Source organism: Mauremys reevesii, linkage group 1 (genome assembly GCF_016161935.1).
Source record: "Mauremys reevesii isolate NIE-2019 linkage group 1, ASM1616193v1, whole genome shotgun sequence".
In the NCBI taxonomy this organism is placed as follows: domain Eukaryota; kingdom Metazoa; phylum Chordata; order Testudines; family Geoemydidae; genus Mauremys; species Mauremys reevesii.
The window spans coordinates 195,582,448-195,597,605 of record NC_052623.1 but is presented as its reverse complement, the minus strand read 5'-3'; the positions used below and the strand labels follow the sequence as shown (position 1 = coordinate 195,597,605).

At 42.9% G+C, this 15,158-nt stretch overlaps 1 protein-coding gene across 1 annotated transcript; it reads left to right on the top strand.

Annotated features, from left to right (window-relative positions):
- The first annotated feature begins 2,917 nt into the window (after positions 1–2,917).
- On the top strand, positions 2,918–14,590 carry TAGLN3 (transgelin 3). The gene is made up of 5 exons (XM_039539963.1): positions 2,918–2,986; positions 3,458–3,639; positions 4,520–4,694; positions 11,417–11,519; positions 14,371–14,590. Exons 1-5 carry the CDS (start codon positions 2,965–2,967, stop codon positions 14,510–14,512), a joined length of 624 nt encoding a protein of 207 aa, XP_039395897.1. The 5' UTR covers positions 2,918–2,964; the 3' UTR covers positions 14,513–14,590.
- The last annotated feature ends 568 nt before the right edge of the window (positions 14,591–15,158 follow it).

The window sequence follows — 15,158 nt, the reverse complement described above, 5'->3', positions numbered from 1 at the left end:
TCCAATGGTTATTACTGTCACTATTTAAAATAAAATTGTGCCTTATATCTAGTCTGAATTTGTGTAGCATCAACTTCCAACCATTGGATCTTGTATACCATTGTCTGCTAGATTTACGAGCCCTCTATGATCAAATCTGTGTTCCTCATGCAGGTGCTTGCACACTGCTCAAATCACCCCTTAAACTTCTTTTAGTTAAGCTAAAAAGATGGAGGCCTATCACTATAAGGCCTGTTTTTCAATCCTTTATTTATTCTTGTGGCTTTTCTCTGAATTGTCTCCAATTTATCGACATCCTTCTTCAATTCCGGACACCAGCACTGGACACAGTATTCCAACACAGTTGAACCAGTGCCAGATACAGAAGTAACATACCCCTCTTTCTACTTGAGATTCCCCTGTCTATGCACCCAAGGATCACAATGGCCCTTTTGGCCACAGTGTCACACTGGGAGCTCATGTTGAGCTGATTATCCATCGAGACACCCACCCCCCCACCCAAGCCCTTTTCAGCTTCTGCTTCCCAGGATAGAGTCCCCCAAACTACACTTTACACTTGGTTGTAATAAAATCCCATTTTACCAAACAATCTAAATCACTTTGCATCAGAGACCCATGCTCCTTATTGTTCATAGACAATATGAAGACTGGGGAAGTGGTAAACTTTATCATAGTGATTTCTTTCTTCTTCCAGGTCATTGAATAGCATAGAAACAAGAAGCTCCACACTATAAACACGTGCTTGATGATGATTCCCTGCTTAAAGTTACATTTTGAGACCTATCAGTTAGCAACTTTTTAATCCGCAACATGTGCTGTGTTGATTTTGTATCATTCTAGTTTCTTAATCAAAATGTTGTGCGATACCAAGTCAAATGCCTTACACAAGTCTATTGCATCAACACTATTACCTTTATCAACCAAACTTGTAATCTCATTTCAAAAAAATCTGATTACTTTGACAAAATGTGTTTATCCCATAAATCCGTGTTGATTAATATCAGCGATATTATCCTCCTTTAATTCTTTATTAAGCGAATCTCCGCGTAGCCATTATTTTGCCTGAGCTCACTGGCTGGATGTCAAGACTATAATTACTTGTCCCATGTACTCTTTTTAATTATCGCCACAATATTTGCTTTCTTCCAGTCCTCTGAAACTTCCCCTTTGTCCCAAGACTTACTAACAATCAACGTGAATGCTCTGGCGAGCTCCTCTTCTCCCACAGTGTGGAACACCCCTTTGAGAGGAGGCTTGGGGGCAGGATTGCGGGTGGGAGGGAATACATTGCTGCGCAGCCTGTGAGCGTTGTGCTGCCTCGAAGCCAAAAGGAGCTGTGGCCAGCTTGGCATCGGTGCATTGGCACACAGCTTCTGTGGAGCCCACCGAGAGTGGGTACTACCTGAGCCTCCTGCTACTGCCACAGAGAGGCCAGTGATATATGCACATCTTTTAATGGAAGGATTCCAAGCAAGTTCTGTAAGTACAAGCCCCGCGTTTCCTGTCCCTTACGCAGGAGTGGGCTAAACAGTGAATGATACTGCCCATAACCATTGCCTTTATGTAAAGGCAACCAAATTCACATGCTACTCTTCCTTTTTCTGTGCTACTGCTGCAGTTTCTTTTTCCCACCTTCTCAAAGCTTGGTTTGAGGTCTTTGTTCTTGTTTTGTGTAGCTAATCACCTCTGTGCACCTGAGACAGCATGAAACGGAAAGGACCTGAATAATAGCCTTGTCATGTAATGCATTCTCTGGAACAGCTGAATTATGTAAGAATATATTTCATGGGTTTTAAATTTACCAGTGCACAAAACAGAAAGCACTAAATAAAATGCTTGTGGAGAAGAATGAATGAGATCATCTATTAAATTTTTCATCTACTGCATCTGGGTAAGCCCCGGGGTGTCCTGAGCAATATTAATCTGAGAGCTCAGAGCTTCAGAATCTGAAGGAAATGGAAGAGGAGAGAGTCATGTGCTAGATATACAAGGAGCTGTAAAAAGAAATAATATACAGTTGATGCTGAATCCACATCAGGGCTTTATGACCCACTTGCATTCAGAGTTCATGTGTCTAAAAGGGCCCATATTATAGCAGGATGGATTCAGAGCAAGGACAAAAAGATGCATGATGAAATTTGGTGTGATTAGAGAAAGGATCAAAAGAATTTTGGTTTATAAACCCATAACCCATACCAGTTAAACCAAAAAACACCACATCTTGGGTTAGCTAGTGCTCCCGCCCTGCTACTGCAGTGTTAGGGTCAGGTCCTTAGCTAGTGTCAATTGGCATGGATCTCTTAGAGCTCAACAGAGCCATGCTGACTCACACAAGCTGAGGATATGGTCCTTGTTCCTTACAGCACAATTGCTCATTTTTAGTCCAGTCATGTTTTTAATGTCGCAAGTGATGGGGCTTCTAGCTTTTTCCTTGGAAGACTATTTGACAGCCTAATACATCTTGCTGCTAGGAAGACTTGCTTTAGTCTGCCTAATCAATCTCTCTTTTGTTTAATTTTATTCATCACCCCTAATTATACCCTTGTTAGTACTTTACTTTCCGGTCTGTGTTTTGGTTTTGTTCTTTCACCGTCCAATGATGATAGCACACAGGATGCAGAGCAGTGAGAAAAATACTCTCCACATTTTCCAATATCTATTGGTTCCTATTACATTTGGATAATGAAATGATACCAGCCAAGTCCTCCTATAAGTATTTTGAACTATAGGGAGATCAGTTATCTTGATGCTGGGTTCAGTGGACAAACCTAAGTAAAGTAGAACTGGATCAGGAAAGTGAACAAAACAGAACAGGGGAAATTGGCACTTAAGCAGACTGCAGATTAGATACCTCCTTGGCTATGCTGAGTAGGCAGGCCTTTTAATGGCTTTTAGCAACGCCCCTGCTTTGACCCTCCTCATATGTGAGGAAAATCAAATCAATACACTGTTCTTCAAATCACGATGCAGCAGCAGCAGCAGCAGGGTATCGCAGCAGTCTTCATCTCTTCTTAAATTTCTCAGTGCTTTTCCATTCGATGGTCTCTGGATTTCTAAACCTCACACCCCAATTGCATCTCTCAAAGGATCTCTTGAGTTCCCATGTATAGTCTTCTTGTTATTAGCAAATATTATGTAGGCAATTTTAAAGTACTCCTGGATTTGCTGGCAGTGATGACACTGATCTGAAGCTCTATTAGAATCTCTTTGTTGCTATAGCAGAAATCTCACTGGCAATCTATTTTAATTTAAACTGTAATTTGATTTTTTGCTGTTTGGCTGTTGAAAAATGATTTTTTTTTTAATTTTTGCCCTTGCAAAACAATTAAAGCCAATGCCTGCTTTTGTTTTGATTTTTGGTAGTTGATCTGCATTGACACATAGATTGGGCTGGTGTATATACTTAAATCCGTGTCATCAGAATCCTATAAATAAACAATTGGTATTTTTGTTCCAGAGATGGCTAACAGAGGACCGAGCTACGGTTTAAGCCGAGAAGTGCAGGAAAAGATTGAACAGAAATATGACCTGGAATTAGAGAACAAGCTAGTGGACTGGATTATTGTACAGAGTGGTGAAAAGATAGAGCATCCACCTCCTGGAAGGCAAAATTTTCAGAAATGGCTAATGGATGGAACAGTAAGTGTTGATCTAATTTCATATAAGCATTATTTATATGTGTACAATGAATCTTAGTCTATTAACATCTATACCCTAATTGTAGTTTCATCTGATTGCCTTGGCCTGAGGTCATGGGTTATTTTCGAGTATATACTAGTATTGACTGTACTATTACTGGTTTCCTTCTGATCAGGAAATTTTTGCTATTTCAGAATAATTTTTTGCCAGTGTATTGGGATATGTATGTTAGGTTTGACTCATTCCTTCACTATAATTTCTCATAGAGTAACAAGAGACTTGCTTTTACACTCAGGTTTGTACTTTTCTGCTAAGAAAATGAAAGTGTTGCTATTTGATCGTGTAATACACACAGACTTTGGGGCATTTGATTATGTCCTAGTGTTTTCTCCTTAGGAATAATTCTAGCGCTATTATGTTGTATACCATTGGTTTAATAATTATACACGCAAATGCTGCTGTTTGCACTGGGCAGTAAGACTTGGCTACTGGCTAATTACTGAATCTCTGCCAATGGTGCTTTAACAATATTTCAGTGGATGACAGTGCTTTGTTTTCCTTTTTTCTCCCACTACTGTCAACTGTTACATAACCTCTAGTAAATGATTGTTTTATTTCTTGCAGTAGATCAGTGCATATTTGATCAGGTTATCAGTGTCATTTAACAAAACCTTTAATGGCATTTTAATACACTCAGGTTGATACCAGTGGTGGTTTTCTATCTTTTTTTTTTTTTTTTGAAGAAATGATTTCTCTGAGAGATTCTACCCATGTCGCGCTTCACACAGCATAATCCAACGCACAGAAATTACCTTCTGCTTTAGTGATCTGGAACTAATTGATTTTTTTTTAAACTTCTGTTTCTATTTTTATCTCTTAGCTGTTGTGCAAGTTAATAAACAGTTTACATCCAAAGGGAAAAGAACCCATTCCAAAGATCTCTGAATCAAAAATGGCTTTCAAGCAGATGGAACAAATTTCTCAGTTCTTAAAAGCTGCTGAAATCTATGGAGTAAGAACAACAGATATTTTCCAGACAGTGGATTTATGGGAAGGTAAAAATAATAATGATATTGAAAATGAGCTCACAGTCTTCATTCTGCTCTGCTTTGATCTCCACTAATGGTGCATTTTTGTCTAAGGAAAAAATCTCTAATGTAATTATCTTTTGCTTCTGTTTGGTCTACCTCATTACCATTCTCTTCTGGTGGTGCATTATCTCCTCCAAGGGATTTATATTACCCTAAGGACATAATGGAATCTTTTCAAGTTAATGTGTTACCCAAAAGCCATCACTGTGACAGGCATAAACGTAATAAAACAAATGTTCCCCCATGCCACTTATTTGCAAGCAAACAGCCCCTAATAACAAATATGAAAAACTCTATTTTCCTATGACAAGCCTTTATTGAATGTTTCAAATGAAAAGTGAGGCTTAAATTTTAGCTGTAAAATTGAGTCACGAAAATCAATACCCCAAACAGGGAAATATATGTGTGAATTTTTCATTTTGTATGAAGTCTTTTATATTAATCATGACTAGCTAAAAACAAAAATCACAACTGACATATTGGAGGGTTAGGTTTCCAGAGTTGTCAACCCAACGTTTTTCACCACATTAAAGTCTCTTTAAAAAGATCACCATGGAAACATTCAGCTAAAACCTGAGAACGCCCCCGTGAGTTTGCAATAGCTCAGCTCTATGAAGATTTATGCCATTCCACATAGGAACTAGAAGTGGTCTATATTATTTCCCCATGAACCTATGATTCTTTCTGAAAGGCTATTTGTATTTTCTGCCTTTTACCTCCTATGTGGTGATCCATCACTTCCTAGTGCTCCTGCCATGTGCTCTGGGGCATCGCTAACGCCACATGGTAGAGCAAAGTGGAGATGGTCTTAGTGTCGGTGAAGACAGGAGTTGAGATTTAGGGGGAGGGGGCCAAAGGGAGCGATAAAGGGAACAAAACAATGGATGGGAGAAATGATCTGTTGTAGACGGTCACTCACTGGAATAAGGGAGGAGGCTGCATGGAGGACACTACTGCAGGGTTGTTCCTTACAGTTTGTTCTCTGGTGTTTTGTCTAATCTAGGGTATATCTTCATTGCACAGCTCACCTAGGCTCTTACCCATTTTAGCCCAATCTCTCCCCTATACACACAAAAACCTGTGCATCCCAGGATTTGGATGTGCTTTGAGGCCCGGCTGGGGGTAGTGTGGGTTACAGCCTGAGCTCTGCGTTCACTCAGACTGGAACCCACCCACTTTGCAGTGAGGATGCAGAGAAAATCACTTGCATGCTGATAATCCTTCACTGCCTTCCCACAATCCCCCTCATGCTCCCAAATGACACATAAGTTCTCATGCAATTGACACAATTGACTGGGAAAGAATCCTAGAGCACCTCAGCGCAACAAACCATGGGATATGCCCCACAACACGTCCAGGTGAGAGTGGACACAGTGGCGACACAGAAATGCAGGTATGGCTTTGCTGTGGGAATGCTCACACCTGGGCTAGGCTAAGCCAGGTGCTAAGACTCGGGTGCCGGTCACCTGGGTTAACTGTGCATTGGGGGTATACTCATTTTATATGACTGAAGTAAATGACCTTCCTCTTGCCCTGGAAAAAGATTCCACCGGCTAGTAAGCTATTGCAAGGGAAGTTTATTGTGTGTGTTCTTGCTCAATCAGTATTAGCCAACTTCAGATGTTGTTTTGGCAGCATTTCGTGTCCAGTAGTGAGTTAAGTCTATGCACATAAAATTGCACCATCTTGGTTCTTACTAAGAACAGGACTTCAGTTGTAGGGAATAGTTCATAAAGATAATCAATCTCCCCCCGCTTTGCTTTTCTATCGCACTAATTACTTTCTCCCAAGATTTTGGTTATTTATTTTATTTCATGCATGACAGTGTGGACTTAGCTGTGTTGGATGAAGCCAAACCTAGTGTGGGAAGGTACAACGCAAGCTTTCCTCATGCAGCAACTGCAGCGCATCTCAACCCTCTTCTGCAGCCTCCATTTTCCTGTCCTGGCACCCCCACAGTTCTTCCAGTGCATCTCAGTCCTGAAATGAAACACCCCTTGTTATCCCAGTCTTGGTCCCTATATAATTTCTTCCCCTTTGTCAGAGTTGAGACTTCAGGCACCCCTGTTATTTCACTGTTGAGGCTCTTGACTGGGAAGAGTTAGGAAATTGAAATGTTGCAGCAATTCAGAGGGCGGAGGAGGTGTGTGTGTAAGTCTAACATTCACTTTCTATTTGTATCACCTCACATACCAGAAAAGATTCCCAGGTTGTCCTCTGCAATAGGAGTGTGAACCCTGTTGTCTGTTGGGAGGGAGCTATGCTCTGAGTTGTCTAAACCAAAGACAAAGGCGGATGGCCAGATAAACAGCCCCTTTTGCCATTAACATGTTTCCAACAGCTTTTGCTGCAAGGTTCTTGATAACCGAGAGCCAAAAATATCACCCCCCCAAATACTGCTTGGTAGGCTATTTCAAACACAGTAGACCAGCCTGCACCCATCTTCACCACTGTGGCTCCTTTACCCAGGGCTGCTGCTTCAAGCAAGGTGAAGCCTTGCTTTCCCTCTAGTATTTTTCTTATTTGTATGTGTTGGGCCAGGAAGCTTTTCCACACTATGTTCCCAAACATCCTGATTAACCTACGTGCTCCCTTTCAGTGCATTCCCCTAGTATATCTCTGGGTAGCTTACATCAGTAATAAGCCAACCTCAGAGAGTTCAGAGATGCAGCTTTGGATCTTTATCTACATTTTTGAGGACTGGGGTTCAGTGATCCCCTCCAAAATAGTCCCTCTGTCCCTGAGGCTGATCCCACAGGTCCCCTAGAAACACTTGGCGTGAAGGCCCAGGGACGTCTGGATAGGTTTGTCTCAAGGAGAATGGACTCCTTCCAACAGCTCCTCTTCGGGACAAGTTAGAGGCCCTCCTCCTAGCACTGGTAGTGCCTAGCTTTTCTTCTAGGCCAGGCTGTCCCATAGGTATCAGTGAGCATTGCACAAGGGCATTTCAGGTTGAGAAGAAAAAGCAGCCAGGGCCTAGAAAAAATGCTTCCAGTGGTATTGATCATGATTCAGGAAAGGCAAAAGAAGGTGGGAGGAGACAGGTAAAACCCCATTGTGGAGTCTCAAGTGTGGTGTGGGGCCTAAGAGAGATGTTTAACTCAACTTTTCTGCATCTTAAAGCCTTAGGTTGTTGAGTTTGGCTTGTGGAAGGCTGAGAATGCAGAATGACTTGCATTTTGGGTGTGATCAGGTCTTATTTTGACTTGTTCTTCCATCCCAAATATACATCTTCCCACATCTTTCTTCACTATGATGCTCCAGTCTGACTGTCAGATGGCAAGAGATGCCCATCATTCCTCCGTGGTGTGGCCTCCTACTTTCATTCTCAGCCTTTCCTAAACTATTTGTATCCTTTTGTATTTGCCCTCTTTCCACAGCGATGTTCAGTTTCCACACAGAATTACAGTCTTCGCTCGCATCCCCTGTGTTCTCTATCAGGCTTCACACACTTATCAAGGAGGTAGCTCAGAGCCCAGTCTTTGCTGGTGCTTTGTTTCATTATGTGACAATCATCCTTTATTCCATCTGTTTCTCCAGTGTCGCTTCTCCCATTCCCCACTGCCAGTTAAAGCACCGCTTCGGTGGCAGCCTGCTGAAGCGGAATGCTAGATGCAGGGGAGGCTACAGATGGCTCAGGCAGGCTCATCATGACGTTTTGCTACCGGTCTTTTGTTTTCAAAATTGCCATCATCATCCAGCGCATTCAGTTTCAGCTCTTCTTCCCATCCCTGCTTCTCTGCTCCAACCACTGCGGTGCTTGCTCCAGGGGAGGTGTCACATGGGCAACATTATACTTAGCATCTGCTACAGCATATGGTACATATACTACCTTAGGGGGCCCATAATGCTAAAACCTCATGCCACGCTCTGTGTGCGCGTATGTTATATCAGTCTCTCAGACTGCCCTATATTAAGCAAGGAGCAAAGCTGCTTCAGTTTGTGGTAAAGATAGTCACTGGCTGGCAATTACTTTATGAGAAAATTAGCCCTTGTGAAAAAAATTCCTGGAACCCTGCATGGATACAAAAACTTGGCTCCGCATCCGATCTGCATCCGCGATAATTAACTTGTATCCGACCCGCGATCTCAGGACCGGCTCCAGACCCCAGCGCGCCAAGCACGCGCGTGGGGCGGCATTTTGCCGGCAGGGCGGCAGGCGGCTCCGGCGGACCTTCCGCAGTCATGTCTGTGGGAGGTCCACCGGAGCCGCGGGACCAGAGCACCCTCCGCAGGCACGTTTGCAAGAGGTCCCCCGGAGCCGCGGGACCGGCGACCGGCAGTGCGCCCCCTGCGGCGTGCCACCCTGCTTGGGGCGGCCAGATTCCTAGAGCTGCCCCTGCGCGATCTGCATTCCACCTTTTATATATATCCGCATCTGCACCTGTACCAGCATCCTATCTTATTGTTAGAGCCCTGTGCGGATACAAACAATTGAATCCACATAAGAATGGCCATACCAATGGTCCATCTATCTCAGTATCCTATCTCCCGACATTGGCAATGCCAGGTGCTCCAGAGGGAATGAACGGAAAAGGCAATCATTGAGTGATCCATCCCCTGTCGCCCACTCCCAGCTTCTGGCATCCAATCCTTGATCCAGAAAAATAGTGAACTATACAACCTCATCTGCAAATGCAGATATCTGTGGATTTGCAGGACTTTAAAAATTCAAATCAACTTAAATGGGCAATATTATGGGAAATTTCAACACAGTTGGAAGCTGCTAAATATGTTGAGTTTAGGAACCTTACTCATCACAAACAGTCCAAGTGGTTTGTGTCTGAAGGTTTGTGTACATCATATCCCTTAATTTAATCTGTGTGTTGCCAGGGAAATGTAGAATATAAATGTGTAAAACAGGAGGCTTGACTTCCCAGACACACACTCTGCCTTGGAATGGCTTCCTTAGCAGTGGTTGGTTGGAAATAGGTATACTTTAGCAATCTTTTTTCATTATATCTATTACAAAACATCATGTATCTAGCATCATAAATTTTCAGGTGTAGATTAAACCACACATTCCCCATTCTGAAGAGTTTACCATCAAAGACAGACAAGGCCTAACATTGTCATTCAGGAAAGAGGCTGTAGGGAAGAATTGGGGCAGAGAAGAAGGTAGGAAGGAATTGTAGTAGAAACGGAATGTGAGGAGGAGAAAAGAGAGGGCACATGAGGAAAGATTTTTCAAAATGTGGGTAAATATGCTATATGATTGTGATTTTTTTAAATGATATGAAAAAAGGTTTTTTGTTTTATTTTTTTTCACAGCATTTTTAATTTTTTTTACTAAATGGAAAGTAAAAGAGAGTTTGTTTTTTCCCTCTTTCTCTTCCTTTTTCCTTTCTTTCCCTGGGGCACACACCACAGGAAAGGGCGCGCGTGTGTGTGTGGGGGGAGACTAATGGTGGAAGGAACAATTTTGGGAGGGGAAGGGGGGAAGAACTGTAAAATGTTGACTAAAAGGGAAAACTGTTTGTTGAAGAGCCATTTTTTTGTTAAAAAATGTGTTGATGAAAAAAACATCAAGCAGCTGGAATGCTGAGCTCTGTTGAAAAAAATTGGCCTTTGATTTGGTGCCTAAGTAGGTGCCTGAGCTCTCTTGAAAATCTGGCCCTTGGTGGACAGGGAGTGGGAGGCTGTTCCAGGTGCAGGGGAATCATGGGAGAAAGTGGGACCATGACAGAGGTGAAGGGGGAGAACTAGGTCAAGAATAACACTGGGAGTAGGACAGCGAGGAAGATGAAGGAAGGAAGATAGACATGAGGTGATACAGAGTCATGAAAGTGAAGACCAGGAGCTTGAATTTGATAGCACAATATAAGGAGCTGTTAAAGGGATTCGCAGAATTAGTGGATGGGTACTTGGGCAAAAATTGGTGAGAATTAAGGGCATGGTAGCTCCTAAGGGATTGGAATATGCTCTTTTAGCAGAGGGTTCTTGCCCAGAAATCACCAGGCTCTTCAGAAAGCTGAGTAAGCATCATTATCCCCATTTTACAGATGGGGAAACTGAGGCTTTTTTACACAGTGCATTAGTCTGCACCAGAAGGGTGTGAACTATAGTGCGTACTAATGTGTCACATGATAACTGATGCTATGATAATAAACATTGTATAATAGAGCACAATGCAGTTATCAATGCCATTGCTGTCTGCTAGGCACATGTCTATTATTAAATGGTTCTTGATTTCTTACTCACAACTTTTTGTATTAAGTGATAGCTCTAAAGCAGAAGTTCTTGCACCCAGCTAATGTTTCTGTGCTTGAGCAATCTCCCTTGAAGCAGGGACGGGTTTTTATAATGGAACCTGCCTCTTAAAGCACACAGAGTTTTAAACTCTTATCTGTTACTCTGAAAGCTCTCTCTCTCTCTACATGCTCCCTCCCGAACTACTGTATCAAAATAAATATGGGACTGGGAGCCAGGCACTCCTGAATGCTAATCTTTGCTTTATACTCCTCTTGTGGTCTTCAACAAATCAGTCAACAGCTCTGCCTCCGTTTCACCATCTGTAAAACAGGGATAATTATGTTCACCTGTGGCATTGAAGGGTTTAATTAATATGTTGGGTGGAAACTTCTGTGAAGATGCTAAATGATGGTGGGAAAACAGTGTTGCTGTCCTGAGATCATCTATTTCATATGCAGACTTTTTTTAATGATTTTCAATGTTTGGCTTTTTAGGGAAGGACATGGCTGCCGTGCAGAGAACCCTAATGTCATTAGGCAGCTTGGCTGTCACCAAGGACGATGGATGTTACAGAGGGGATCCCTCCTGGTTTCACAGGTGAAGTGCCAAGCAAAACCTCCCACAGCTAAGTGCTGTTGGATGGTGGTAATACTGTCTGCCTTGAAGCACCAAATGGATTTAGGAAACTAACTGGGGACTGAACAGTCTTCCCAAAATGTCCTGGAAATTTTTCACAGTCCTGGGTGAGGTATCTAGGTCCTCTTAAGTTTTAGGGGTAGACCATGTCTCAGACTAGTTCTTACTCGAATTAAGCTGAAGTGAATAATGCCTGGTTTAACCTGAAATAAGAGTGTCCACATAGGGATTTGCACAGATTTAAAAACTCATTTAAGTTAAACTTTCATATGTAGACAAAGGTGATAGATATTCAAGGTCTGATCTTTCTCTCACTCTCCTGTGCTAATAATTCCTTAGAAGTCAATGGGCCTGATTCTTTATTGCCTTGCACTTTGTATAGTCATTTATGTCAGTGCAAAGTAGGAGTAAAATGCTACCAGGTCAGCATGGTGCTTTTTACACTCAGTTTGCACTGGAGTGAAGTGCAAGGTAATGGAGAATCAGGCCTAATGGAGCTGAACGAAAGTAAAACCTTGGTGACAGCAGACGCAGCCTCTCATATATTCCTCATATTTCAATCAAGAACCCTGAATGAAAAGCAGCACTAGATCTTGCTATCCATCTGACCACTTAATGCCAAACGCAGCACATCTAGCCCATGGAAGTACATATGATGGTAGGAATAATGCTAAACAATATAAACTGTACTCAGCTGTTATTAACATGCCTGGTTCCCCTTTGATGTCTTCTATCTCATTCACAGTTTTGCCTGTCTTTATTAATAATAACATTTCTGTAGCCAATGAACAAACTCTCCAGAGATACCTGCCTGACATGATTAATAAAGAGGAATCAAAATAAAAGGTGGAACTGGTTCCCAAGGCTTTAATTAAAATAAAACAAGGAGCAAATGAATCTCTGATAGAATTAAGTGCTGGCAAAATTTATTAAAATAGGGAGGGGAGAAATCCTCTCTAGATGGCATTATAGATAGTTAGTCTTCGGGGCACTTCGGCGGCCGGTTCCAGGATGAAAGGACCCCCCGCCGCCGAATTACTGCCGAAGCGGCGGCCCCCACCACCACCGAGAACCCCAGGCCCCCTGAATCCTCTGGGCGGCCCTGCTGTTAATTGTTAACTAAGTGATAGGAGGGTGCCCAGAGTCTATGGCAGGAACTCATGAGCCCTTTTATAATTGAAAATAAAGGAAAATGAACAATAGACATCCATTCTGAAAAACCACAGGACATGGATGATTTTTCCTAGATTTTTTCCACCTTTCTGCAAGGTTCTGTGGCCTGCAATGTGCAGGAGGTCAGTAAGACTAGCTGATCACAATGGTCCCTTCTGACCTTAAAGTAAGGTGACCAGATGTCCCGATTTTATAGGGACAGCCCCGATTTTGGGCTCTTTTTCTTATATAGGCTCCTATTACCGCCCCGCCCCCCACGCCCTGTCCTGATTTTTCATACTTGCTGTCTGGTCACCCTACCTTAAAGCCTATAAGTCTCATGGGAAATTGAGGCTGCCTCCTGCAGTCTGCCTAGCACCGTGAGCCGAATCCAACCAAATAGCTGATCACGTACATACAAGCATTGTGGGCCGTAGTGCTAAGCTCCTTCAAGGATCCAGCCCTTGGAGAGCCCTGAATTGATTCTAAACACTGCAGCCTCCTGGTGGAGGATTTTGATATGACAGAGTGGTTGTGGTTGTGGTCATACATTAAAACAGGATAATGCAGCATTGCAGGGTGCATAGAAACAGGTGGTTTCCCTGCCTGGGTGAGATCATGGTTTTGCTTGTGAAGGCCAGCCTCAATTTGTGACACCGTTCTGTCTTCCGTGGCCAATATGGCTCTATGTCAGCTAGTATCATTTCAAGCCCTTACACCGATTTCTGTCCCTTTTTTTAATGACTTTTTCCCCCAGGTTCATAAGTGAGAAACTCATCTAAGCTGACTGCATATTTAAATTACTCACAACCTGAGCTCTAACAGCAGATCCCTAAGCCTTAATGCCTTTGTCATAACTACTGCTGTTGAGAGAGACAGACGTCGTTGGGTTCCACTGAAATACATTCACCTAAAGCGCATTGGGGGCAGGGGAAGGCTAAAAGACAGGGCCTGTCATTACCCAAGGGTTTGTCTAGTGGGAATGGGGAATCAGGACTCCTGGGTTCTAGTCCTTAGAGCTGCCATTAACTCATTCTGTGAACTTCAGCCAATCACTTAATTTCTCTGTCACAGTTGCCCTATCTCTAAAATAGGTATAATTGCTGCAGTTGAAGTAATGGAGCCAAATTTTGCTGTCATTTACGTGGGTATAACTCAGGAATAGCTCCATTGACTTACATGGAATGACTTCCAATTTACACTGGTGCTGTAGCTGGATGCCAAATTGTGTTCCATCACAGAAACCGGCTCATTGGTCATCCCCCGTGGCCAGGACACTGTTGCTAGCTGCTTCTGGATGCCATAGCCTTATACAACTTAACCTTCTCATGACTGTGTCATACATCATAATACAAATATTTTACTTCCCAGGGTGTTGTGGGAGTCAGCATATTTGTACCCATTTGGGGAGTCTAGAATGAATGGCACAAAAGAGGTGCAAAGTGTTGTTTGGCCTTGGCTGGCATATACATCACGGTGTGCAATGCAAAAAGGCAGTTAGGCTGCCAGTGTTGTATAGCCCATGGGATGCTGAAATAAAGAATAAAGTATTGCAGTGCAGGGAGAACACTTGTGAAGGGTCAATTTCAGAGCCCTGAAGCCTTTTAAAATCATGTGGGCATAATGGGATTGATCCTATATTGCTTTTGTGTCTGGACAGGAAAGCACAGCAGAATCGGCGAGGGTTTTCGGAAGAGCAGCTTCGTCGGGGACAGAGTGTCATAGGCCTTCAGATGGGTAGCAACAAAGGCGCATCGCAGTCCGGCATGACAGGCTATGGGATGCCGAGGCAGATTATGTAAATGGCGGCTGTCTGTCTGTCTGTTGAGAACACACATTCAATGGCATGATCTGATTACAAACACATAGCTAGCTCCCTTTCCGCCTAAAACATGGTTTTTAATAGTTTGCCCTTTTTAGGATTTTTTTTTTCTTTCAGCTGCAACTTTTTGACTAAGAAAATGGATGTGTTTTGCGTGCCAATTCACCCTGCGCACTGCTGCCCCCTACTGTTCACTTCTGAACTATGCAAAGACTCTGGTTTTCTGTATTTATTTACCGGGTACTTGCGAATTGTTACCTTTGGCATTTGTGTCTTACAAAACTCAATCTTGTATCTCAACAAGTAACCTCATCCTTCAGATCAGTGACAATATTGTTTGATCTTCTAAAAATAAAGACATTTTAAAAAATCCATTTAGACTGAATCTTTAACGCCCACAACTCCCAACACAAATTGCCTGTGGAGAGAGGTTACATGAACCCTTCTGCCATGTGTATCACATTGGTGCCAGGAACCCCCAGGAGAGAGCTGGGTAGTTGACCAGCTCCTCTATCTCTTCCCAGTGCAACATGCAGTAAGTGCTTGCTGGAAGCTGCATGTGCCCAGAATGGCATTCCCCACAATACTGCTGCTGCATCTGTGATCCTGCTTCTCCATGTCCAAGT

Excerpts from the sequence above, each read along its gene's own strand:
- TAGLN3 (XM_039539963.1), top strand. The coding sequence starts at position 2,965 with ATGCAGCAGCAGCAGCAGCAGG. Across the intron at positions 2,987-3,457 it reads GCAGCAGCAGCAGCAGCAGG|AGATGGCTAACAGAGGACCG; the intron begins GTATCGCAGCAG and ends TTTTTGTTCCAG. Across the intron at positions 3,640-4,519 it reads AATGGCTAATGGATGGAACA|CTGTTGTGCAAGTTAATAAA; the intron begins GTAAGTGTTGAT and ends TTTATCTCTTAG.